Source organism: Herpailurus yagouaroundi, unplaced genomic scaffold (genome assembly GCF_014898765.1).
Source record: "Herpailurus yagouaroundi ecotype Mexico unplaced genomic scaffold, PumYag 139, whole genome shotgun sequence".
NCBI classification, from domain to species: domain Eukaryota; kingdom Metazoa; phylum Chordata; class Mammalia; order Carnivora; family Felidae; genus Herpailurus; species Herpailurus yagouaroundi.
In genome coordinates, this window is record NW_024412394.1 from 9,347,562 (window position 1) to 9,371,880 (window position 24,319).

The 24,319-nt window shown below is 45.9% G+C and overlaps 3 protein-coding genes across 8 annotated transcripts in view; 2 read left to right on the top strand and 1 right to left on the bottom strand.

Annotated features, from left to right (window-relative positions):
* The window catches only part of BICRAL (BICRA like chromatin remodeling complex associated protein), a 67,868-nt gene extending 62,126 nt beyond the window's left edge, over nt 1-5,742 (top strand). For all 4 annotated transcript variants that reach the window (XM_040473530.1, XM_040473531.1, XM_040473529.1 and 1 more), the window contains one exon: nt 1,856-5,742. In XM_040473530.1, the coding sequence (XP_040329464.1) occupies nt 1,856-2,619 (764 nt within the window). In that variant the 3' untranslated portion in view covers nt 2,620-5,742. The remainder of the gene's footprint in view (nt 1-1,855) is intronic.
* A 5,590-nt stretch (nt 5,743-11,332) lies between these two features.
* Nucleotides 11,333-16,429, top strand: RPL7L1 (ribosomal protein L7 like 1). 3 transcript variants are annotated; one of them, XM_040473538.1, is made up of 7 exons: nt 11,333-11,589; nt 12,204-12,312; nt 12,987-13,150; nt 14,133-14,270; nt 15,057-15,166; nt 15,464-15,573; nt 16,012-16,429. In XM_040473538.1, the coding sequence occupies exons 1-6, from the start codon at nt 11,576-11,578 to the stop codon at nt 15,565-15,567; spliced, it is 639 nt and encodes a 212-aa protein (XP_040329472.1). In that variant the 5' UTR covers nt 11,333-11,575; the 3' UTR covers nt 15,568-15,573; nt 16,012-16,429. The 3 variants fall into 3 exon arrangements, with proteins under 3 accessions (XP_040329472.1, XP_040329471.1, XP_040329470.1); XM_040473537.1 differs by having other exon boundaries at nt 11,336-11,589; nt 12,990-13,150; nt 15,359-15,573; XM_040473536.1 differs by having other exon boundaries at nt 11,338-11,589; nt 15,359-15,573.
* Nucleotides 16,430-18,471: 2,042 nt separating this feature from the next.
* PEX39 (peroxisomal biogenesis factor 39) lies at nt 18,472-19,354 on the bottom strand. Its single transcript, XM_040473539.1, has one exon. The coding sequence runs from the start codon at nt 19,296-19,298 to the stop codon at nt 19,059-19,061; it is 240 nt and encodes a 79-aa protein (XP_040329473.1). The 5' UTR covers nt 19,299-19,354; the 3' UTR covers nt 18,472-19,058.
* Nucleotides 19,355-24,319: the final 4,965 nt, after the last annotated feature.

A 24,319-nucleotide genomic window follows, 5' to 3' on the forward strand; every position in this document is an offset into this window, starting at 1 on the left:
ACACATCTGAAGTCCTTATCATTTGCTAGAGTCTTCAAAATAATATCTAATAAATTTTTTGTAACTTTAATTTGAGAATTTAGCTACTCCATTCCCCTACTGTTGGACTATTATTTTCCAGTGGCTTTATTTCCATTCCCCTAACTTCTTTTCCAGTTGTTAAAGATTAAGGTTCTGCCTTGTGTCTGACGTGGCTCATGAAATTTCTAAAGAGAATAAATGATCCTTACACTCAGTCTGAAGGGAGCATCTGAAAGAAATGCTGTGTACTTAGGAGAATCCTCAAATCTTTCCAAAAAGGAAAAGAATGATGTAGGATATAATTCTATCTCTTTTTCTTAGAACTTGAAATCTCCTATTGCCTTTTGATGAGTTGGGCTTATGGATAAATCTTCCTACTTCGTCACAGCCCCCCAGACCTGCATGTCACCTTCACCCCCCTCTGTATTGTGCCTGCACAGCCAGTGTTTGTCAGATGGAGTCTTCTTTTTTTATTATTTATTTATTTTTAATGTTTATTTATTTTTGAGAGAGAGAGAAAGAGACAGAGCACAAGCAGGGGAGGGGCAGAGAGAGAAGGAGACACAGAATCCGAAGCAGGCTCCAGGCTCCGAGCTGTCAGCACAGAGCCCGATGTAGGGCTCGAACTCACAAACTGTGAGATCATGACCTGAGCCAAAGTCAATGCTTAACCGACTGAGCCACCCAGGCGCCCCTGGAGTCTTCCTTTTAAATATTATTTTTAAACTTTTTTAGAGAGAGAGAGAGAGTACAAGCAGGGGAGAGGGGAAGAGGGAGAGAAAGAGAGAATCTTAAGCAGGCTTCACACACAGCACGGGGCTCAATCCCACGACCCTAGGATCATGACCTGAGCCAAAATCAAAGTTGGACACTCCATCAGGTGAGCCACCAGGCACCCCTGGAGTCTTCTTTGTACATTTCAAGGCTGTATCCCCTACATCTCGTATTTTGTGATTTGATGAAGAAATTCACATTTTGATTCTACAGATGTCATTAAAGCCCTATTTCACTTTTTCTCCTCTTCTGTAACAGCAGTCTGCTTCCGTGCCCTCAACCTCCTAAATCCTCATAAATTTCTCGTGTCATCCTGGGCTCTTCAAGCCTGGCACAGTCCAGTGTCACTCATAGACCTGGTTCTTCCATACATCATTGTCCTTCCAAGCAGGTGTCATTTTGGAATCGTGTTGACCATTTGTTTTGTGGTCCTGGCAAAGTGCAGCTATAACTCCAGGTCCCCTTACATGTGTCTATAGGGACCGAAATGCCATCACCCAAAGACAGAAGTAGTTGTATCTACTCCCACCCTGCCCTAAAGCCTCATTCCACAGCCCTCTGCTCCAAGGGAGAAACCAAGCTGATACTAGCATCTAATTTCTGTTTTCAGACTATTTCAGAGCAGTAATTAAAAAACTAGCTAAAGATAACACTAAGAGGGGTGCCTGGCTGGATCAGAACACTCTTGATCTTGGGGTTGTGAGTTTGAGCCCCAAGTTGGGTATAGAGATTACTTACATACATAAGTAAATAAACTTTAAAAAGAGAGAGAGAGAGAGAACACTAAGATATCAAGACAAAGTGGAGGTTTTGCCTGTTTGGTTTTCCCATTTGTCACCCACCAAGCAGCTACTTTTTCAAAGAGGTTTAAGCTTCTTGTCTGGAAGCCATGGTTACTTTCACAGGAAGCCCCCTCAAGTGCGGTGCTTCTGCGTGTTCCTGGACACGAAAGACTGGTTTGCTGGGCTCGGCTGGATTTGCACTTGACCCACTGGGGGTCTGCCATATAGTTCTTCCTGTCTCATTCACTCATTAGTGTTCTTTTTGCTCCCATTCCCAGAGGGTTTTCAGGCTGATTTCTGTTGTTCCTTCAAACCTGATAAAGCTGCTCATGAGACACAGTTTGGCCGGAGTGACCAGCATGGCAGTAAAGCGCCCAGCTCTCTGCACCTGACAGCCAAGGCCCAAAGCCGAGAACCGACGAATCATGACCAGTTTCATCTAGTGCCTAATCACATCGTGGTCTCCGCAGAAGGAAACGTTTCTAAAAAAACTGAATGCCTCAGCAGAGCACTGAAATTTGACAAAGTGGGCTTAGCACAGTACCGGAGTGCATCCGAAGAGAAAACAAGCCGGAGAGAGTCCACGAAGGCCAGCGAGTGCTCTCCCGGCCCCGAAGGGCACCGGAAAACCTCATCCAGACCAGATCACGGTACTGAGAGCAAACTCTCAAGCATCCTAGTAGATTCTCACTTGGAGATGACGTGTAACAATTCCTTCCAGGACAAAACTCTGAGGAATTCTCCAAAGAATGAAGTTTTACACACAGACATCATGAAAGGGTCGGGCGAGCCCCAGCCAGACCTCCAGCTCACTAAGAGTTTAGAAACAACATTTAAGAACATCTTGGAACTCAAAAAGGCTGGGCGGCAGCCCCAGAGTGACCCCACGGTTAGCGGCTCTGTTGAGTTAGATTTCCCCAACTTTTCTCCAATGGCTTCGCAGGAAAACTGCCTGGAAAAGTTCATCCCGGACCACAGTGAAGGCATTGTAGAAACCGACTCCATTTTAGAAGCAGCTGTAAATAGTATCTTAGAGTGTTAATAGCAGCAGCCCTCCCCCACCCCGCCCCGACACCCCGCCCCGGACAAGTTACATTCTTTCCTGGCAAAAGCAAATGGAAGTGTTCTCCTGTCTCCAGCCTGCTTGACCTTTCATCACAGGTTATTCTTTCTGATCTTCAATCCCATTCTTTGTTTAAGAGCAATACTCGTGGTGGTTACAGGGAGATCCTTTCGTGAAATTAATCCTTGTTAGAAAGCAGTCTGATAGGCCCTACACATTTCAAGTGTTACGAAAGTGCTTATAGTCATTTTCTTTGTGTGTTTGTTTACTTGTTTTATTATTACTATTTTTTTTTTTTTTAAAAAAAACACCATAACTCACTGAGATCACAGTACACTTGGCCCTCGGTAAAATTCTGACAATCATTAAGTCATTTGAAAAGAACAGACTTATTAAAGAAAATCAAACAGGACTGATAGAAGCTACTTTGTGAAAGAATGTCCCACTGCATCTCCAAATTTCGTTGTTTTGGGTTTGTTGTTGTTGTTGTTGTTGGAGGGGAGACCGCACGGTTGTCCCCCCCACCCCACCCCCCGCGCCCCACCCCGGGCCACCTCTGAGCAGTAAGTTGCCGGCTGCTCCGCCAGGGACCCCACAGCCCCGAGGAAGCAGCCAGTAGCACACAAGCAGGGCATTCGCAGGGCTTCCTTGTTCATCATCTGAGCGCTTTTCCGATGCTCCTGGAGCAAAACCTCATGCTTTTCGGCATACGCGTGTTGAGTTTCATCTAGGGAATGCTCTGTTCTTAGTTGCAACGGCACGACTTGAGAAAATTTTCACCAGGCTGAAATAAAGGAAAATGGAAACCAGTTAAGTGGCACAGTGTACAGGGGAGGCCGGGAGAGAGCCTTGAGGAGTATACTATGTATATATGTAAAAGCATATATATGTTAACTATTGAGAAAAAAAAACAAGCGTTTTGCATTTTGTAATTGGATATAGTCAACGTATGCTGTACGTTTTTGTTGCTGGGTTTCCTTTCATGTAACCTCTCCGCACCCTCTCCCACAAATAGCCAAGCGTCCAAAGCACTTTCATTTGAAAACTGTGTTGTAATACTTCAGTTTAAACTCTAAGGGGACTTTGGCCTTGTTTATGCTTCTTGTCTGAGAACAGTAGTCACCCCCCGGCAGCAATCATTACCAAAACACAGACAAACCAAAGTTACCAGCCAGCCCCCCACTGAAAGAAAAGAGCTGAGACACGGGATTCCCACTTGAGAGCCAAAGGACACGCCCTGTCACGGTCTGTGTGTGGCCCGTGTTCCTATTAGTGAACATGACTTACTGCTTTATTTATTTATATTTCTTTTCAGGGAGCTTTCCCCGTTTTCCTTCCTTGTGTTCGTGCCCCCAGTTCATCCCATCTCGGCTGTTACCTTCATTCCCAGTGTCATTGTAACCAGCCCTTCTCTCCTGTCATTGGGAAAGCGACGTAACGGTATTTCGTGTGCACTCTGCCCCACGTGCACGTGCATGTATCTGAGCTATTGAGATCAGGTCATTCTGGTGACAGTGTGGACCCACCCATTCTTCCTCCCATGTGCACGCACTCTCTCATTTATCCTGTTGATCTCTCTGGCTTGAGGGGTTGCACCCACTGGTCTCCACTCTGACACATTGCCAGCACCTGTTTCTGGCTGTTGCCAGAATGGGGATGACCCCATTGTCATCATGTTGGACGCTTCTTTTCCAGATTGGCCTGCGTTGGAAAGGAAGGCTTCTGATTATTGGAAAACACGGCAACAGAAGACCCAGACTCTCTCCCTGCCCCTCTGTCCCTGCACTCAAAGAAACCTCTCTCAGCCAGCCAGCCTTCATAAAAGCGAAGTTCCTTCTCCCCACCCCCACCCGCCGGCCAATAGAACTTGGAAAATCTGGGCCATTTTAGGGTTCCCATGTTTTCCTTATTTGTGCCAACGTCCAAATTGCAGATTTCCCCTTTTTTCCTGTATTGTAACATATTAGAAGGATAAGTTGGTATTGCCAGTTGGAACTTTCTGTTTGGGCCGCCTGGGGTAACACCCTGCCCTGAACCCCATGATTTTATAGGCTCTTCTTCTCTTAGGACTCATGCTCCCCTCATTCCTAGCAAGACTTAAAGGTGGTCCCTCCTAATCAAATTCTTCTCATGGTGGAACTTTCTACCCGGAAGCCTTCACGTAGGCTACTGATGAGTTACGTTAATTATTGCCAATCAGTGGAATTCTTAAAAGATAAGCTTCATGTACATTCATCACCTCCCTTTCTTCCCCATCCTGCCCTGCTACCCCAATCCCAGCCTTTCTGTATACCATCTCAAAGGGTCTTTTGAGCCCTAACACTTGTCTAGCAAATGGAGAGCCTAATTTACCAAAATGAAACTTGTAAATTTTTGTGTCCTTGTATGTAAGTTTACTTTCTATGGAGGAAAGATTCTAGATAATGACAAATGAAGATTACGAAATGTATTTTACTCCTGTGATTAGGTTTTGCGCACATGGGTCATAACTCGCATGTGGAGCCCCCTCTGGCTAAGGGCCAGAGGGCTCCGCCTCGGACGGCCAGCTTTGAGTTGTTCAGGTTCATTAGTCAAGGTTAATTTTTTAGAACTACTTGTACTCAGTAACAAAAATCATCTTTTTTTTTTTTTTCTGTTGTGGAAAAGTGTGCATTTGTTATTAAGCATTTGATTTTCTGTGTCCTTAAGTACTGCCTAAAGATAAAGCAAATTTTAAACTGGCAATTACGAAAAAGAACTATTTTAGCTCTGAAGAATTTAGTAGATTTTGTTAGATTAGGGAGGCCTTACAGACTGACTTGACTTATAGAGGATGCGTCACTCACTGTCAGTGTGGTGTGGGCTTTATTTGCTTAAATACCTTCATTTGTATAGTATGTCTCACTTGAAATTGCTTTGTATACATTTTGTAAAAATATTTATAAAATGTTTTGTAAAAAAAAGTATAACAAATCGCAGTTTATTTTGTTATGTTGGATAAATACTGTTAAAAGAAACCAGTCAGTAACTATATTGTTAATCCATGGTTAGGAAATGTTTAGTTGGAGATTACAAAATGAAACAACCATTGCAATACAGCCAAAGATTTGGGAAAACGCGCAACTGTGATTGTCTTGATTTTGCAAATAGGAATGGCTCTTTTCCCAGAAGAAAAAGGTAAGTAAGCGTTCAGTAGGAGTTCTACTGAAATAGATTTACTGTTCCCAAACAGGAGCCTAACTAGTGAGGGGATAGGGTTTTCATTGACTGGCCTTTCCAAACGGTTCCAGATTCAACAGAGTTGGTCGGTGAGAAAGTTTAGTCATGTACTTGTCAGGCCTCCAGCCCTATTCTTGTCACGTGGGTCCTTAAGGATGTCACGTGGGACCTTTAGGAAAGAAGTAAAAATGGGGCCATTTGAGAAGTTAGATAAATGAGCCTGAATCTGCAGAAGGTTTTCTTCACTGTATTTATTTTGTTTCAGTTAAGGACAAGAAGGCTAAGGCATAGGTACAGAAAACTGTTTTACACAAGACTTACTCCAGAATTAACATGTTTCTTAACATTTTTCACATATTTATTTATTTTGGACAGAGAGCATGAGCAGGGGAGGAGCAGAGAGAGAGAGGAAGACAGAATCTAAAGCAGGCTCCAGGCTCTAAGCTGTCAGCACAGGGCCCGACACAGGGCTGGAACCCACAAACCAGGAGATCATGACCTGAGCCGAAGTCGGACGCTTAACTGAGCCACCCAAGCGCCAACTTTTTTTTTTTTTTAATGTTTCAGACTTAACATGTTTCTCTTCGCACACATTTGACCAAACTACACTGAGAAATACCTCTGTAACCTTAACTGTAAATTCCGAGGCGCTTCTGAGTTCTTGCCCTCACAAGAGGGATGCTACCCAAATTGTTAGAGAAACTACCATAGGGTGAAATGTATTTCTGGGGTGAAGGTATAAGACTCCTTACATTTTTCTTTGGGGCCTAGGATCCCTTATGCTTGAATTGTGCCCCACCCGCACTCCCACCCCCACCCCTAAAGCAGCAGTCAGGAAATCAAGATTCTGCAGTAATCCACATAGAAGCAGGACGTAATAAGAATAATTACTGCTAGAATAATTGCATCACTGGATGGATCCCTTCATGTCTTTTACGCACTGTTGCTCTGATGCCAAGATTCTCTTGCTAAGGACAAATGTGTGCCCGACATGATGTTCTTTCCCCTCTTCAGACCATTTGCAATGGGAGTGTCCCATGAATGAAGAAGGAAGGATGATCTGGCTGCTTGGTTCGGATCAGACTCTGTTCCCCAGGGGCTTGCCCGGAGGAAAGACCAGGCATCTTCTCTAAGGATGGTTAAAGCCCTTGGTCCTGTTTATGGGGGGCGGGGGGCTGTGTTCCAGGAAAGGGGCCAGTGGATTACTGGGGGCAAAGAGAAAAGGAAGGAAACAATCTGGGGGCACTGAAACAGATCGCTCAGACAACACTCTGGCTGTGCTGTCCTCAAGGGGCTAGGCCCTGGGTCCGGGCTCTGACTCTGCTTCAGCCTTGCCTCTATGCTCTCGGAGACAGAGTGAGGGCTCCTGAGTACCCAGCTGAAGGTGGACAGCATTTGCCACCATACATTTTTTGAGCAGTTTACAGGCACCAGGCTAGATGGATAATTCAGGTATGACCTCTACTCTCAAAGAGCTCACAGTCTAGAGAGGAAACAAGCACACAAATAATTGCATTACATTTGGGAAGTGACTGGAGTTCGGGAGAGAAGAAACCGGGGCTAAAATTCTTCCCGACCTACCACCTCGGTAAAGTTGCAATCTGTATTCCAGTGCCCTGCTTCTTAGTTCATCCTTAGTTACATTTGAGAAAAAGGTGTGATACTTTGTGCGGGAATGAAGATAAAGGCATTTTGTAATTATAGGGTTAAATATTATGGAGAAATCAGGAGCATTGTCATAGTATAAAGTGGATTCTGTAATATGAATCGTCTATGTTGCTGCCCATGAAAGGCCATTATAAGAAGCCCTAATCTGCATTTCTCACGGGCATATGCTGGAGCCTAGCCTTTGAAAACACTTGGAAAGGCATGAAGATCCTCGGAAAAAATCACTTGTGTGAAGGTCTGAGAAAGCAGTACCACAGAGTGGGCAGAAAGTGCTTTGGGCAGCAGAATCTAGAAATGGGTTCTAGTACCTCGTCTAACACATAATTAGATCTCTTAGTGCAACTTTCAGCCTCAACTTCCTTGCCTATGAACTGGGCAGATTTGTCCTGGTCCTCTACTTCCTGAGGTGTAAAATGAGGTGTTACTGAAGAAGTATGGAAGGTGGGAGAAGCTAAGAGCCACTGTCCCTGAAATAATTCAGAAAAGGTTCGGTTTTTCTGTTTTGTTTTTGGTCTTACCCTCCTGCACACTATGTACTTCCTACTCTAGCTTGCCTGTGTCTATCCTGGACCCTCAAAGACTGCTGGCCTTCACATGTTCTCTCCTTTTTCCTTCACACTTTTGCTTCCTTATGCTTGTTTTTCATCAGGATCAAAATCTGTTGGCCACGTTGTCTTCCCCAACTCCAGGCTCATCTGATCTCTTTCTCACCTGTGTCCTGGTAACCTCATGTCACTCTCTGAGGAAGCAACAAGGAAAGCTGGAAACATAACAAAAGTCAACTTCCTGAAGTCTCATAACTGTCCCTCAACTGTCCAAATAATCCCAGAGTGCAGACAATACAAAAGTAACCTATTGTGGAATATGCTGGGAAAAGAACCCTGGAGTCAATTCAGAGAGCCAGCAAAGGTTTGCCCTGAAAGGACTTTTTTTTTCTTTTTAATGTTTATTTTTGAGAAAGAGTGAGATAGAGTGTGAGCGGAGGAGGGGCACAGAGAGAGGGAGACACAGAATCCGAAGCAGGCTCCAGGCTCGGAGCCGTCAGCACAGAGCCCAATGTGGGGCTCAAATTCACGAACCGTGAGATCATGACCAAGCTGAAGTCAAACGCCCAACCCACTAAGCCACCCAGTCAGCCACCCAGTCTCTTTTGAGAGAGAGTGAGAAAGGGCACGTGCAAGGGTAAAGGGCAGAAAGAAGAGAGAAAATCCCAAGCAGGCTCTGCACTGACAGCGGGGCTGAATCCCACGAACCATGAAATCATGACCTGAGCTGAAATCAAGAGTTGGGTGCTTAACCAACTGAGCCGCCCAGGCACCCCAGGAAAGACAAAGATTGAAGAAAAGACTGAAGAACCATTAGGCTTGAGAAAGACAGGAACAAGGAAACTCCAGATCTTAGTAGGTGGAAATCCTTAAAGTCTTGCCCCAAACCTATGTTTCTTCCATTATCACTCTGCTCAAGATTCAAAACCCAAAGAAGTTTAGTGTCTCATGCCCCCTCCCACTAGGGAGATGGAAGGAGTTTAAAAGATCTTCAGAGACACCCCTTCAACTTATGTGTTGGGAGGACAAACATTTAGATTTGATACCCTACCCTACTCCATGATTGTACACGACGAAGTAGAGACCAGTCCACAAGAGAAATGGGATGCTGTTAGGAAATGGAAATGGTCATCAGCAAGTCAACAAAGAAGAAAAACATTAAGATTTCAGGACATGAAAACCTACCTCATTGCGTATAGTTGCATAGTCTTAATCATTCCCAAAAGGGGCCTGTGACAACAGGCCATTCCCCATTCTCATTCGATATCCTCACTTCGAAATAAAAAGTCTTGTATCTTGCCTCACGCTGGGTCAATGCTCAGTAAACATGTATTCACTTAGTGAATAATTTTGGATTGAGGAGGCCTCTATCACTTTTCCTCTGCATCTTGTGGAATGATGGCTTTGGCACTGAGAATAAGTACTCTCTTAGCGCCATCTGCTGGCTTCGGAAAACCTATCCTGAATTGTGGCCTCCAAGTCTCTTTCAGCCACTGTTAATAGCCCTGAAATTCCTTCTCTCCTACTACCCTCAGTACCAGAGGACCTACCTCTTATCTGTAGATAGAGAGTTACAAAATATTGACCTATTTTTGTTCTTTGATTACTATCTAATAAACGTTTTACACTTTGGTGACCCTTGTTTTTGCCTTTTTACAAAGACACATGTGAAGTGCTATGTTAGTGAGAAGGAGTCTCACACCAGTCTTTGATTCCAAAGACTATGTTGTCCTTCGACATTTATTCATCAGGTAATGAGCTCTGTGTATGGCACTCTCTCTCTCTGGTTGGATTAGTTACAAAGCACGTACCAATATGATGCTTTGAGGTTAGCTAAAAAGCACCTGCAGGTGCCCACTATTGTGACAGGAGCTGTAGCAGATGGAGAAGTATGAGATAAGTTCCCTGCCTTCAGAACACCCAATCTAATTAGGGACACAATAAGCCAAACAGTACAGGATAAAGTCTGCGGTGATGCCTGTAAGTGCCGAGGGTCAAATAATGACGTTGGGATAAATATATATACTGTACTAAACATGTGGCAATGCCTGAAGACATTTTTGTTTGTCACATCTGGGGCAGAGGTGCTACTGGCATGTAGGGAGATGCTGCTAAACGTCCCACAAAGCCCGCCATGATAGAGAATGATCTGGCCCCAAAAGCCAGTAGTGTCGAGATTGAGAAACCTACGCTAGACCTTTAGGAACCGCCATGAGCAAGGCAGCCATGGTCCCTGCCCTCCTAGTATCATGAAGAAATCTTAAAAATATAATGGGATGAAGGAATTTAGAAAAAAGGAAAGAGACTAGTCTTGCTAAAGTGCAATCCATAGACCTGAAGGATGACATCACTTTGAAGCATGTTAAAAAAGTGAATATCAACTCCCCCCTCCCCCACAAACTGAATTTAAAATCTGCATTTTAGGGGCGCCTGGGTGGCTCAGTCTGTTAAGCATCAGACTTCAGCTCTGTTCATGTTCTCAGGGTTTGTGGGTTTGAGCCCCAAGTCAGGCGCTGTGCTGACAGCTCAGAGCCTAGATCCTGCTTCGGATTCTGTCTCCCTCTCTGTCTTTCTGTGCCCCCCCCCCCGCCCCCCGCCAAATAAACATTAAAAAAAAAAATTTCTTTAATCTGCATTTTAACAAGACCACCAGGTGACTACTATGCATATTAGTGCTAGAGGCACTGCACTAGAGGTTTCCAGAATACAGGACGTCGGTTATTTTTGTTTCATGAAGACCAGGAAAAAAGGAAGCAAATTCCAGGTGGTGAGAGCTGTAAGAGAGAAGATTCTGACATGACAAAGAGGAATTTCTAGTTTTCGATTCAGCACTGATAACTAACCTAGTGTCTCCTGCTGCGTGTCCTACACTCAGACACTGTGCTAAGCGCTTTACATGGAACATTTCACATAATCCTCACAACGCTATCGCGTAGGTCCACTTTATGGGTAAAGCAAACCACTGTACAGAGGGGTTAAATAACTTGCTCTGGGTCCTGCTGACGGAGCCAGGCTGACAGAACGGAAGCTGCACTCCTTACCATCCGAAATCGTCCACAAACACCTCCACCCACACGTGAGAACCAAAGTCACAGGGGCCCCAGCTCTCGCCATCCAGCAAAAAGCCTCTCCCGCCCGACGGTCTCCCTTCCCGCACACGAGCAGCCGAGGGGAAGCGGAAGGAGAGGCGCGCCCTCCACACCGGAAGTCGTAGGAAGTGGGAAGTGTTTATTTACAGCCCAGCCAACGGCATTAGCGTAAAGGAAGGGGGCGGGATTTCGAAGATGACACAGACCCTAGAGTGCTCGAAAGCAGTGCGAAGGAAGCTTTGTGTAATTTTCGGCAAGGAATCTGTGTTAGCGAGACCTCAGCGGTTCACTGCAGCTAACTGGCAGGACTACCCGTGTTATAAACCTTGAGCTAGAAGACACATCTCTATGGTCAAGTACACATAGAGCGGTCCTTTCTTCCCCACGTGGTGGGGCTGCGCATGAGCAGTAGCCGGTAGCCACAGCTTTGGAAACATGGCGGAGCAAGAGTGAGTGTTTGGGGTTTGAGTCTCTCCAGTGGGGTCTTGAGCATCCGGTGCCATCCACGGTGTTTATTCCTCAGTGGCGGAAAATAAGGATACTTGTGGACTGAAGGAAGAGAATAGAAAAGACTCCAGATTACAGAGAGTGGGGTGAAGAGCAAGGAGCCGTAGGATTCGGCCTGCCGCTCAGGTGGAGGGAAGCCGCCGTCAAATTCGGGTTACTAACCTTGGGGGCAGGCTGGAGAGTGCTAGTCTTGGGTTCACCCAGCTTGACTTGAGTATTGCCCGTGCAGATAGGTCTGTACCCGCCCCAGCCCCACGGAGTTTTACTAGGAACGTGTAGCTGTTAGTGTCTTTAAAAGGCTGTGACAGTAAAAGCTTCATGGAGGCAGAGGAGGACTAGTGGCCAAGGGGTTCGTGACTTCTTACTGCTTAGAAAAGAGTGAATGTTAAGGGGTCCGTTTTGAGGACTGGCGTCAGACACCACAGTTTGCAGGGAAGTCTGTCTTTCGGAATTTGAAGAGAGTAATGTTTCTCAAAGCCCAAGAGATGGTTTAGAAGCTCATTGAAAATATATATGTTCTTTAAACATGATCTCTGATTGCAATTTTCCGTATCAGGCAAAGAAAAAAGATTCCTTTGGTTCCAGAAAATCTCCTGAAAAAGAGGAAGGCATATCAGGCCCTTAAAGCCACTCAAGCGAAGCAGGCACTTTTGGACAAGAAGGAGGTAATGATGGGGCGGGCACCAAGAGAAGGGAATTAGAATGTATTTGGTGAGTTATATCTAGCATGTGTTGAACTAGATTTGGTATGGACAGTCCCTTTCCCCGTCGATTCTATTACAGCAGGTATACAGTTCATGTCTTCATTTAACAAATATTTCTAATTTTCTGCGGATAAAATGTTTGAGTAGTTTGTTAAGGAAAAGTGGAGGAGACGTTGTACTATTTGGGTTCACACCAAGTGATTTGAAAACCAAACATTCTCTTTACTTGAAGAAAACTTTTTTTTTTTGTAATGTGCCAAACAATTTTTGCTACTTGCTAAACGTTTTGAGAAGATACTTATTTTGGAGTCTGGAAGATGAAACAAGCTCATGCTTATTCTGTACTTTATGATCCTTAACACAGTGTTAGGTTCCATAAATGTTTGTTGGTAGCGTTGGCTAATAGCATGTAAACTAACTTGTTTATTAATCAGAGACTTTTTTTTTTTTTGTAGTTTCTGCGTTTTCAAAACTCCTTGGGTATCTCGTTTTTGCCTTATCTAGAATAGAAGATAGTTGCTTCTTTTTGCGGAACATAGTGGGAAATACACTCTATGGATAGTGACCAATGAATTACTGTTGTGGAAGTAAAACTAGGGGCACAGAATGGTGATGGTGGTCTGCCTTTTCTGTAGCAGAAGAAAGGAAAAGAGGTCAAGTTTAAGCGACTGGAATGGTTCCTACATGATTCCTGGCGGCAGCAACGCGACAGGGTGCGCCTCAGACGACTAGAAGTGAAACCTCACGGTTTGGAAGTGCCGGATAAACATTCCTTGGCCTTTGTTGTACGCATCCAAAGGTGAGGAACTTACCAGATTCCGTAGGCTGGGGCAAACTACTGGTTCAGCTTTAGGCCCCTTTCTAGGGAGATGAGATTTATAATAGGCTTTAAGCCACTAAGACAAGTTGTGCTAGGAACTTGGGGTTTTTCTCTTTAAGGTTAAGGAGACTGATGTGAGCAAATACACATGAAAATATACCAAGTGCAATGAGGGTCAACTGCTGCAAGGGCAGTACTGGTTGTGGACCCTCTAAAGCAGGAACTTGAAGCTGAGACGTGCAGACGTGGGAGGAATTCACGAGTGTTGGGGAAGACTTTCCAGGCATAGATGCAGAAAGTCCTGAACTGTGGGAATCAAGGCATCCTTCTAGGAACCTAACCAAGGTCAAGTGGATGGAGCATATTCAGTGCTGGGGAGAGCTCATTAAGCTTTTTCCTCATTGAGGCGTACTTTACCCAGTCTGTCTGCATATACAACTGCCTCTTCCTATTTCCCCTACCCAGTCATCCAAACCAGAAACCTGTGGGCTTTAAATATCTTTGAGCCCTCTTTATTAACCTCCCTACCATTTCCCATAATCTCTCCTGGACCATCGGATTAGCTAACTGGGTTTCCCTGCCTCTGGTATCATGCTTTCAGATCCGTCTGATATGCTCTCCTCAGTGATTGTCAATCAGGAAGTTGATTGTGTCTCTTGTACCTAAAATCTTTTCGTGCTTTTACTGCCCGCAGAGTCCAGCTTCCTTTGCTTGACATGCATAGCCCTCCACACTCAACTCATACACACCCACAAGAAATCAGGGCCCATTCTGTTCCTATAGCATTGCCCCACATCATGTGAGAATGACCTGTTTACATAGCTGCCACCTTCTGACCTCACCTGTGAGGCACAGTCTGTGTCTTGCTCTCTGGATGCCCTGTAGTGGCAGTCATTTCATAGGTCCTTGTCGGACTGACAAAAACTGAATAGGACCTGACTTCCTCTGTCGTTCATTTCAGGATTAATGGGGTGAGTTCGCTGGTGCAGAGGACCATTGCAAGGCTTCGCCTGAAGAAGATTTTCAGTGGTGTCTTTTTCAGAGTGACCCCCCAGACCATAAAAACGCTGCGTATAGTGGAACCGTATGTGGCCTGGGGGTGAGTAAGGTTTTTGTGTGTGTGGATTCATATTAGATTGTATGTGAGCCTGATGAGAACATTAGCATGCGAGTGTTATCCTCCAGGGCTCGTGTTGCTGTGCTGAAGAAACATTTTGTGGTGACCACAGTTCCCAGAAATCAGCTGCCAGCCATAGAACTTTGGAACATGGGGCAGACAGAGCAGGAGGTGGTGCTGCTGCTGACGTGACAAGAAAAGTACCATGGCAGGGCTTGTTCGCTTGTAAGCTAAGGCTGAGTAAGATGGGTAGAAGAGAAGTTAATTCTTGGGGGTCTTGGGGCAGAGCTGGGGGCAGTGCTTGTGTAAGAGTAGTGTGTTCTTTCATGGGCGCCTGGCAGGCTCAGTCAGAAGAGCGTGTGACTCTTGATCTTGGGGTCATGAGTTCAAGTAGTCTTCTTTCAAACATTAAAACCCAGCAAGCGCTTGGATTTAGCCATCTTGAGTAGAGGATTCTATAAGGCCAAAGTCCTGGATTGTAAGCCAGTGTTTGTTTTATTTTTGCCTCGAAAAGTTTTGTTGTTTTTTTTTTTTTTTGCACAATGAACATTTCTATCCATAAATTGTAATTTTTAATTCCATAGGGCCACTCTGGTTTTTTCCTTGCTTGTGTACTTGCAGGCATCCCAGCTGCAGCATGATTGCACTTCTTGGTGGGGAGAAGGGGTAGTAGGAGAATCCCTCCTCAGCCAGGCTGCAGGACTGAGTGACCAGTGTATGCAGTGTGCCAGGGGCTGATAAGGCTGTACTTTATTCTGCCTCACATAGATTTCCAAATCTGAAGTCTGTCCGGGAACTCATCTTGAAACGTGGACAAGCCAAGGTCAAGAATAAAACCATCCCTTTGACAGACAACACAGTGATTGAGGAGCACCTGGGTGAGTGTTGCATCTTAGGGGTCAGTTGGGCAGAAAGCAAGGATCTCTGGTGGTCTTGATGTGGGATTTAGGTACTGGTTTTTTTGGAGTCCCAAGAACCTACCAGAGTGCCCAGCTCTGAGCATATAACAGCCTCATAGTATATACTGGGGAAATGTTGAATAAAGGAATCTGTATCCTTATGTTTCCCAGGGAAGTACGGTGTTATTTGCTTGGAAGACCTCATTCATGAAATTGCCTTTCCGGGGAAGAATTTCCAGGCCATTTGTGACTTCTTACGTCCTTTCCATCTCTCAGTGGCCCGTCATGCTACCAAGAATAGAGTGGGCTTTCTCAAGGAGGTGGGCTTACCAGGCTATCGAGGCGAACGCATCAATCAGCTCATTCGGCAGCTGAATTAAACCCAGGTGAGGCAGGGCTGAAAACTGGCCTTGGGCTGATGTGATGGTCCATTCTTTGCCACTTAAAAATTCTTTTTGCATTTACCAGTATCTGAGAGTAACTTTGGCGTTTGAGTGGTAGAGGGCAGGGAGAGACTGGTATCTACAAGTCTAACAGATGGAAATATGTTTGAAACAGTGAATGCCTGGTTAGGACATGGGGCATTCCCGTGTGTATTCCAACAATCAGAGGCTAGAAAATGTTGAGTAACAAAAAAAAAATCTTCTGTATTGCTGTGGTCATTTACCTGGCAATGGGGAGAGAATATTAACTAATTTCAGAAAGGATTTGAAGATACAAACCATCTATTTTGTGGACGGTATCTTAATTTTTTGAAATTGCTTAATCTTAGGTGCCAACTGTCATTAAATTTCTATTAATGAAGTTATGTTTTTCTTCCTCAGAATATCTGAAAGCACAGCACATTGGAGGTGTGTTTTGTCTTTTGGAATTGTTATCAGTATCTTCAAAGAAGATATTTTCTGCTATACCTTCAGAAACTAGAGGGGGGGGAGTCAAGGAAAAGATGATGACGTTCTTGGCAGGCATGTCTCATCACAGCCCAGTTCCAAGAAAAAATTCCAGTGTGTTTTCCACGTTGACTACACTGTCACCCCATAAGTCAGCAGAGGACTCATGCCATGGAAGAGAGAATCCTGCTACGTCACATCTTCCATTCTGGGGTTTAATGTTAGTAAACGAGTATCCAAGCATGAATACAAGATAGCAGTGGGCCACGCTCAGGGACATACTTGAACCTGGGGGTTCTTGGGGCTTTGTTTTGGAAGGAATTTAAAATATAGTTACAAAGAAGAGCACAAACACGGTTCTCAGTTGTCTCTGCTGTGAGTCTGTTCTGACTTTTCAGTGACCGCTTTGTGAGCTCTCAGACTTGGCTGGCCTGAAGTGTATCTGGTGGCTTCCTTATCATAGCCTGCGGTCGATTTAGTCCTTTTCTCTAGCTCAGGATTTTAACCTTTTCTTGGGTCTATGAGAAGGGAAGGACCCTTTTCCCAGGAAAATACGTACACTCAAATTATTGCTTGGAAATTTTTATGTTCATAGATTTCTCTTAGGGACCATGCACCTTTTGTGAGGAAGTCCTGCACTATCTGGATTGACCACCTGGGCCCTGACCTTGTTAGTCTCCTCTGGTCCCATGTCCTGTGGAAGACCAAAGCTTACCAAGATAGCTTTTTCCCTTGGAGCCAATTGGGTATTTCCTATTAGGGTCACAGTAGTGGATCCCGGAGCCCTCTGTACCATCTGCCTCAGGGAAATACTCCCCATTTATTTCTGCTGGGCTTCAAGATGGGATGTTGTTCTTGGTTTGGCATGGATGAAATTAGTACTATTAGGTCTTTTAGGCCCCAGGCAGCCTTTATTGAACCCTCTCCTTGCATAGTCTAGACTCCAAAAGTATTGCTCTCTACCCTGCTGGTAACCATGTATAGACCACCACTAGGGCTCCTGGGGACATAGACCTAGAAAGGGAATCTGATCCTGCTTGTGTTTTATCATCAGTGCCCCCCTCCTAGGTGGGCCTTCCTCTGTTCCTGTCACGTCATTGCCTCAATTGCCATGTAAGAAGTTGGTGAGTGTGCCAGGAATAGGTTAAGACTTGAAAATGTTTAACCACTGTGTCCCCTGGTCCCTTATGATCAGCTTTGCTGCACTTTTGGCTCATGGGGCCCTCAAACATAGCTGTGAGGTTGAGTTAGAACAATGCCTTAAAATGCGCCAGGTTATGAGGTAATTAATTAGGTTGGTTGGCTCAAGAGTTAACCTGCCAGGAATAGATGTTAGAGCTTACTCATATTTTAAAGCATTGTGAAATCAAATTACTTTAAGATGACGTATCAAAAGCCATGGGAAAAGAGCATTTGTGAATGTGGATGCCCAGGGTTTCTACTGCAGGTACGTTTTATAATAAATACAGGAAGGGGACACCTTTGTGTCCTGATTTCTACTTAGGTCATGATTCCAGGGTCATGGGATTGAGCCCCACTTCAGGATCCACGCTGAGTGTGGAAACTGCTTAAGATTCTCTGTCTGCCCCTCTCCCATGCTCTCTACCCCACTCCCCTTTCTCTGGGAGGAAAAAAAAAGCTAAATACAAGAAAAACGTTTCCATTCTTGCCTGCAAAATGGAACTAATGTAGCATGTGTGCCTCACACAGTTGTTCAAAAGGTTAAGCAAAATAACCATTAACTCGGAATTCTATGTATATAAATAAGTTATAAAAAACGTACTGCTGGGGTGCCTGGGTGGCTCAGTCGATTAACCATCCAACTTTGGCTCAGGTCACCATCTCGCCCTTGGTGAGTTGGAGCCCTGCATCTGGGTCTGTGCTGACAGCTCAGAGCCCGGAGCCTGCTTTGGATTCTGTGTCTCCCTCTCTGCCCCTCTCCCGCTCGCACGCTCTCTCAAAAATAAACGTTTACAAAAAAATTAATGTACTGCTGTATCGTGCACTATGATCTACCATTCCCTGAACAAGTTGTGGAACTATCATTTCTGGGAAAAATTAGTCGTATGATTTGTAGATAGCGTATGCTAACTGTGAATTGTTCATGGCTGTCAACATACAAAACTATCAACATACACCACATATATGTTCTAGATGTAGGGAAAACAAAAACCTTAGTTTCAGTAAGCAAGAGTAGGAGCAGTAAGCCACGTGGCCCGCCTACTTAGAGACTTCAGAAAGTAGTTGTAGGAGCTCTCCCTCTGTTCTAAGCTTCTATCGTGACCCAACTGGTTCCCAGAGCCAAAGGTTCTAGTTTTTTGTTGACTGGCTTTTCTTTTAACGCTTTAGGATTTTGTTGGTCTAATGTATCTTTGAAGTCATTCCAGGGCCAAGTTTAATCATTAAACCTTTTATTAGCTGCTGACCTGGAGAATGGCTAAGATCAACACCTCTTGAATCCCAAGTTCATTTGCCCAACTCACAAGAATTAGCTGAACCGGGAGATAAGCACTGACGTTTTCCTACATTACTAACGAAATTGTTCTCAGTGGGTCAGACCCCGTTAGTGAGTCCTCAGTAGCATTTTAAAAATGAAGGCACATCTATGCATCGCAGAGAGTAAAAAGTATGAGATCTGTTTCAATCATCTGTAAGGGCCGAAACCGGATTTTTAAAATGAGGATCTTGGTCCAGAAATACTCGGATACAAGACAACTCCAATGACTCTCCCAGGAGGCTTAAGTTCAGCTGAGACAGGTCGGGGGCGAATGCATAAAAGATAAATAACCGTGGCCAGCATCCAAGGTCCGAATTTATGCAGAACAGAGTCACGCTCTCCAGGTCTAAAAGGCAAAGGACTACGAGCCTCAGGAACCCACTACGTGCCGTCAGGAAGGCGCAGTCGTTGACTCCGCCGAGCCGGGCCCCTCCAGGCGTTCTTCTACCGGGACCCGAGGTCGACGGGATCTGGGTTCCCGGGGCTACGGCGGCGGCGCGGGGGCCTCAGCCGACCCCGAGGCCTCCCAGGGCTTGGGCCTCCGCGGGAGCCGGGGCGCCGTGGGCTCGCCGTGGGTCGCCGTGATGCAGCGCCTCTCCAGGCCCGGGAGCTCCCGGCCCTCCTGGACCAGCTGCAGGAGCTGCTCCAGGGTCACCGAGGCGGGGGCCGACTCCGCGGGCGGCGGGCCCGGGTCAGGGCAGACCCGACCGCTGTGCTGCTCCATGCCGGGGGGGCAAGCCTGACATGCGTGCGGGCAAGCACTTCCGGGTGAGGTGGGTGCAACCACCGTCGGAGGAAATGTAGAGGAGCTCGCAGACCATACCAAGCCGGCCCAGAAAGGGGGGAGCACTTGAGAATTGCGACCTGCTCCGCGCAGAAACACTTCGCGCACGCGCGCGCGCACACACACACACACACACACACACCCTTAGCCCACACCAGAGCCTGCAACGTGCAATGAATGCTTTAGAAGGAACTTGAAGGCTTGCACAGAATGGGCCGTGCATGTAGACACGCTGATGCGGACAAAAAGACCCAATTTGGCACACATGCATAGGAAGGTGCACATACCTGTTTCCTTTTTTTCTTTTTATTTTTCTTAAGTAATCTCTTGGGGCTCGAGATCAAATGTCACATGGTCCTCCGACTGAGCCCGCCGGACCCTGGAGTTCAAACTTATTTTCACACATGCGCAGAAATGCGCACCTACACCTGTAGAGACCTGTGGCAAGGGGGATCTTCTCCACACCGACTCCGCAGCTCCAGACAGAAAATAGCTGTGGACAGATTTCCAGTGACCTCAGGAGAACTGGGAACAAGTGACAGCACTAGAAAGTCTTGACACTCTCTCCCCATTTCCTACCATCAAGACTCTATTCCTGGTGTTCCCAGAGGGGATGAGAGAAGATGAAGGCAGGTCAGGTGTGCTACAGTCCCTCTGGCTGCTCAGAAAGTTAGTACAAACAATTCTCAGGTTTGTAAGTTTATCGAAAGCTAGCCTGATCTGGCAAACACTGTCTTCATCATGTAATCAAAGTCTAACTACTAATAGAACAAGCTGGTGCCATGTATCTCCTGATGTGATGCACTGAGAAGGACACTATGGGTGTAGGAATAATACATCTCTTCTGTAGTATTCCTACCCAAAAGGTTCACTCTGAATCTAATCTTGAAGAAATGAGCAAAGCAAAGTGAGAGACATTCTGCAAATGACTGCCTGGATGCTTTATAAATGGCAACATCATAAATGTCTCTGTGATGCCCACAAAGATGGTTATTAATATTCTAACTAGGTGGGTGGCTATGCTGACTCTCTTCTGTGGCCCCTCCAGGTCCTCTCTCCACCCTTGTCCACCCAGCTTCCATCACACTGACATCTACAGACATTGCAATAGGCTTTGGGGTTTGGCGAATGCGGGGTGGGGGGGGGGGTGGAGGGGTGGGAGTGAGCAGGAGAAGAAAGAAGGAGAAGGAGAAGGAGGCCAGGGTATTTATTCCTCAGTTTCTCTCCCTCCAGGATTCCCACTGGCTGCAGGGTCCTGGTTTCTGGTTTTATGGCCCTGCCATTGCTCTCCTCACCTCTTCAGGCCTGTTACCAGTTCCAGGCACTGCATTATCACTTGGGATTTCCCTTCACCCTTCCACCCTCTATAAATAGTCCCTTTATTAAATTCTCCTCAAATTATCCAATACATGTGTGTCCTCTGTTTCCTGTCCACACTCACCAATAAAGGAACTGGCTCCAGGAACAGCCTCAGATAGATTGGACTGATCATAAATTCAGAGCACAGGGGAAGCCTCTTTGCAGCGGGGGAAGAACACCCAGATGATTCACTGCATGCACAGGTGTCACCATTACTCAAATTATCCTTGGGCAGGGGTGGGGGGTGGCAGGGGTGAAGTGGATAATACTGCATTGTTGAGGGAGGGAGATGGCAGAACAAATAGCTGTGGCTCTTCTTCACTATGGTGTGGCCTCGTGTGGCTTCTCATGGCCACAGGGAGAAAACTGGAAATTATCAATGTCTGACAGGAAATGCGAGTGTGGAATCAGGACACCTTGATGGCACCTTGGAGGGGTCCCTCATCCCCTATAGGCAAAATGAGCCCACATGGCTGAGGATGGGCACCGGGATGTCATTGTAGGGGTTGCCAAGTTGTGGTGCTAATTAAGTGCTCAGCCCTCTAGGGCAGCATAAGAATATGCTAACATAAGGGCACCGAGGGACTCTGAGATGAAATGGGGACATTTGGGCAGACACTGGCTTCCGTCTCCCCAGACATCAGCTTCAGGACTCTCCCCACCTCCAGTCTTCCCTGGGCCTTGTCAAATCAGATCCCAGAAGAGCCTGGGCAGAGAAGCACAAGGCCCACGCTGAGAGGAGGACGCCCAGACAGAAGGAATTACAGATCTTGCTAAACTGTCTTGGCAGGAGCCACAGCAATATGTGTGGGAATGGGTTCTAAGGGAAATAGACCCAGGAGGGTGGAATGTCAGGTTCAGTTTGCCCAAACTCAAGTCCATGGATGCTCATCCAGGATTTGGGATTTAATGTGTTGGCTCAAGCACCTGGGAGAGGCATAAATAGTCAATGAGGTTGGTTAATTAAAGCCTGGATTTAATGGTAGCCTATAGTTAGTAAACTTGAAATGCCAGAATTTCCCTGGCATAATGTAAAGGAAAGAATCCAAAATCTCAGAGAGGTGGGCATGCCAGATTGGATTTATTATGTGCAACCTGCTTAGCCACCCCTCAAGACATATTTTAAGGGGGTCTAGAAAACACCTCTTTGCCAAAGCATTAAGAAATTCATTGGTGAGGGGTGCCTGGCTGGCTCAGTCAGTAGAGCATGCAACTCTTGATGTCGGAGTCAAGAATTTGAGCACCGTGTTGGGCACAGAGTTTACTCGGAAGGAAGGAAGGAAGGAAGGAAGGAAGGAAGGAAGGAAGGAAGAGAAAGAAGAAAGAAGGAAGGGAAGGAAGGAAGGAAGGAAGGAAGGAAGGAAGGAAGGAAGGAAGGAAGGAAAGGAAGAGGGAGATAAATGCATTGGTGAGAGTCACCCACATCCTTGACTTGCTCTAATGGCTGTCCTCTGTAGGCTGGAGATGCTAGTGGGGGGTGCTGGATGAATCAGTAGAACTGGATTCCATGATCTCAGTGGAAACAATGGTATCCTGGTAGCGTAAAGGCCAGGTGGCAATGTTTAACAGCCAAAGGAAAGGTAGCCATAATACCCCACATTAAGACATGGGAAAGAATGGTCTTCCCGTTGGACATAATGACAGTCCTGTGGACCCTCTTTCCCCAGGCACTTTAGGCCTTGTTCAGTGGACTCATGGTGGCAGGGATGGAAGCTATGCTTTGGTTCAGTAATAGTCTTCCCTTCTCTGAGGCTAATCTGGCTGTGACCAGAGCTGAATGCCCATCCTACTTACAACCGCATGCTGAGTCCCTGACTGGGTACCATTCTCACCTGTTTATAGGCTGATTTGACTGGGCCCTCCTAGCATGGAAGGACTCCATGTGCTTTATCCTCATGAGAACAGACACATATTCCAGGTATGAATTCACCTCCTCTGCCTACAGTCTTCTGTCAGCACCACTATTCTGTCAGCATCAGGTATTCTGATGGACAGAATACCTTACCCATCACCATGGCATTCCACACAAAATCGCCTCCAACCAGGGCTCACATTTCATTGCCAAGGAAATGTATAAATGAGCTCACTCCCAAGGAATTCACTGATCTTACCGTGTGCCCCATGACCTCAAAGCAGCAGGCAAGAGAGAATGGTGGATTGGCCTGCTGAAGGCTCATTTGGAGCATAGCTGAGAAACCACACTTTGCAAGGTGCAGGGGCTATCCTACCCGATGCAGTGTTTCCTTAAACCATAACCATACATGGTCATATATAACCAAGAGGTAGGGGTAGTCAGAGCCTCCTCACTATTACACCTAAAGTCTATAACCTACCAGAAGAATTTTTGCTTCCCATTCCAATAATGGAATGGACTCAGAGGGCGTGGTGATTCTAGAACCCCAGAGAGAAACACTTCCCACCATATGACAATCATAGAACTGATGACTTGAAAGCTGAGATGGCCCTGGCCATTTTGGTTTCTCCTGCTACTGATCCAATAGGCAGAGAAAGGCGCCTCTGTAATGTCTCGGTTGGTGAAGCCCAATTACTAGAGAAAATTAGGTTGCTACTGCATAATAGAGATGGGGCTAGATCTGGAGCCCAGAGGAGTCACTGAGGTGTCTCTTAATAACCCTCCCGGGGCGTCTGGGTGGCTTAGTCGGTTGAGTGCCTGACTTCGGCTCAGGTCATGATCTCACGGTCTGTGAGTTCGAGCCCTGCATCAGGCTCTGTGCTGACAGCTCAGAGCCTGGAGCCTGCTTCGGATTCCATGTCTCCCTCTCCCTCTGCCCTTAACGCACTTGCATTCTGTCTCTGTCTCTGTCTCTCTCAAAAATAAATAAACATTAAAAAAAAATTTTTTTTTAAATCCTCCCAACCAGTGGTCCCGAAAACTTCAGCAACCCAACAAAGTCAAGACCACCAAGGACTCAGACCCTATAGGAGTAAAGGTTTGAGTCACCCACCAGGTAAGGAACCTGGTGCTGGCAAAAAGGATAAGAAGAATGTGTCATTGGAGTGAAAGCAGGCAGGTGTGATTTCAACTTAGGCCTTGTACCCCCCAATTTCCCCTGCTAACTTATGTAAAGAACACTGGAGGTAGCTAACATCTTCAAAATACCCATCTGTGTTCCTGCTAGGACCCTGGGATATAAAGTACATATTTTAGTTAGAATTGTCTGGGCAGCGAGCAGCAGAAAAACCAAAATAACAATAGTTTACACATGATAAACGTTTCTAAGCTCTTTCTCCTATAAATTAAACTTGGTGTCAAGCAAGCCAAAGCTGGTGTGATGGCTCCACGAACGTCAGATCGTGCTACCTGTGCATCTTTTAATCCTCTTTAAATTAACACCATAGGGGTGCCTGGGTGGCTCAGTCCGTTAAGCGGCCAACTTCAGCTCAGGGTCATGATCTCGCGGTCCGTGAGTTCGAGCCCCGCATCTGGCTCTGTGCTGACAGCTCGGGGCCTGGAGCCTGCTTCGGATTCTGTGTCTCCCTCTCTCTCTGGCCCTTCCTCTCTCTCTCTCTCTCAAAAATAAATAAACATTAAAAAAATTTTTTTAATTAAAATAATAACTGAAACATTTCCCCGTGTCATT

Bases quoted from the DNA above. Each gene is read 5' to 3' on its own strand.
- RPL7L1 (XM_040473536.1), top strand. The intron at 14,271-15,056 runs GTGAGTAAGGTT...TGCCTCACATAG, and splicing joins GAACCGTATGTGGCCTGGGG to ATTTCCAAATCTGAAGTCTG. The intron at 15,167-15,358 runs GTGAGTGTTGCA...TATGTTTCCCAG, and splicing joins AGTGATTGAGGAGCACCTGG to GGAAGTACGGTGTTATTTGC.
- PEX39 (XM_040473539.1), bottom strand. From the start codon at position 19,298: ATGGAGCAGCACAGCGGTCGGGTCTGCCCTGACCCGGGCCCGCCGCCC.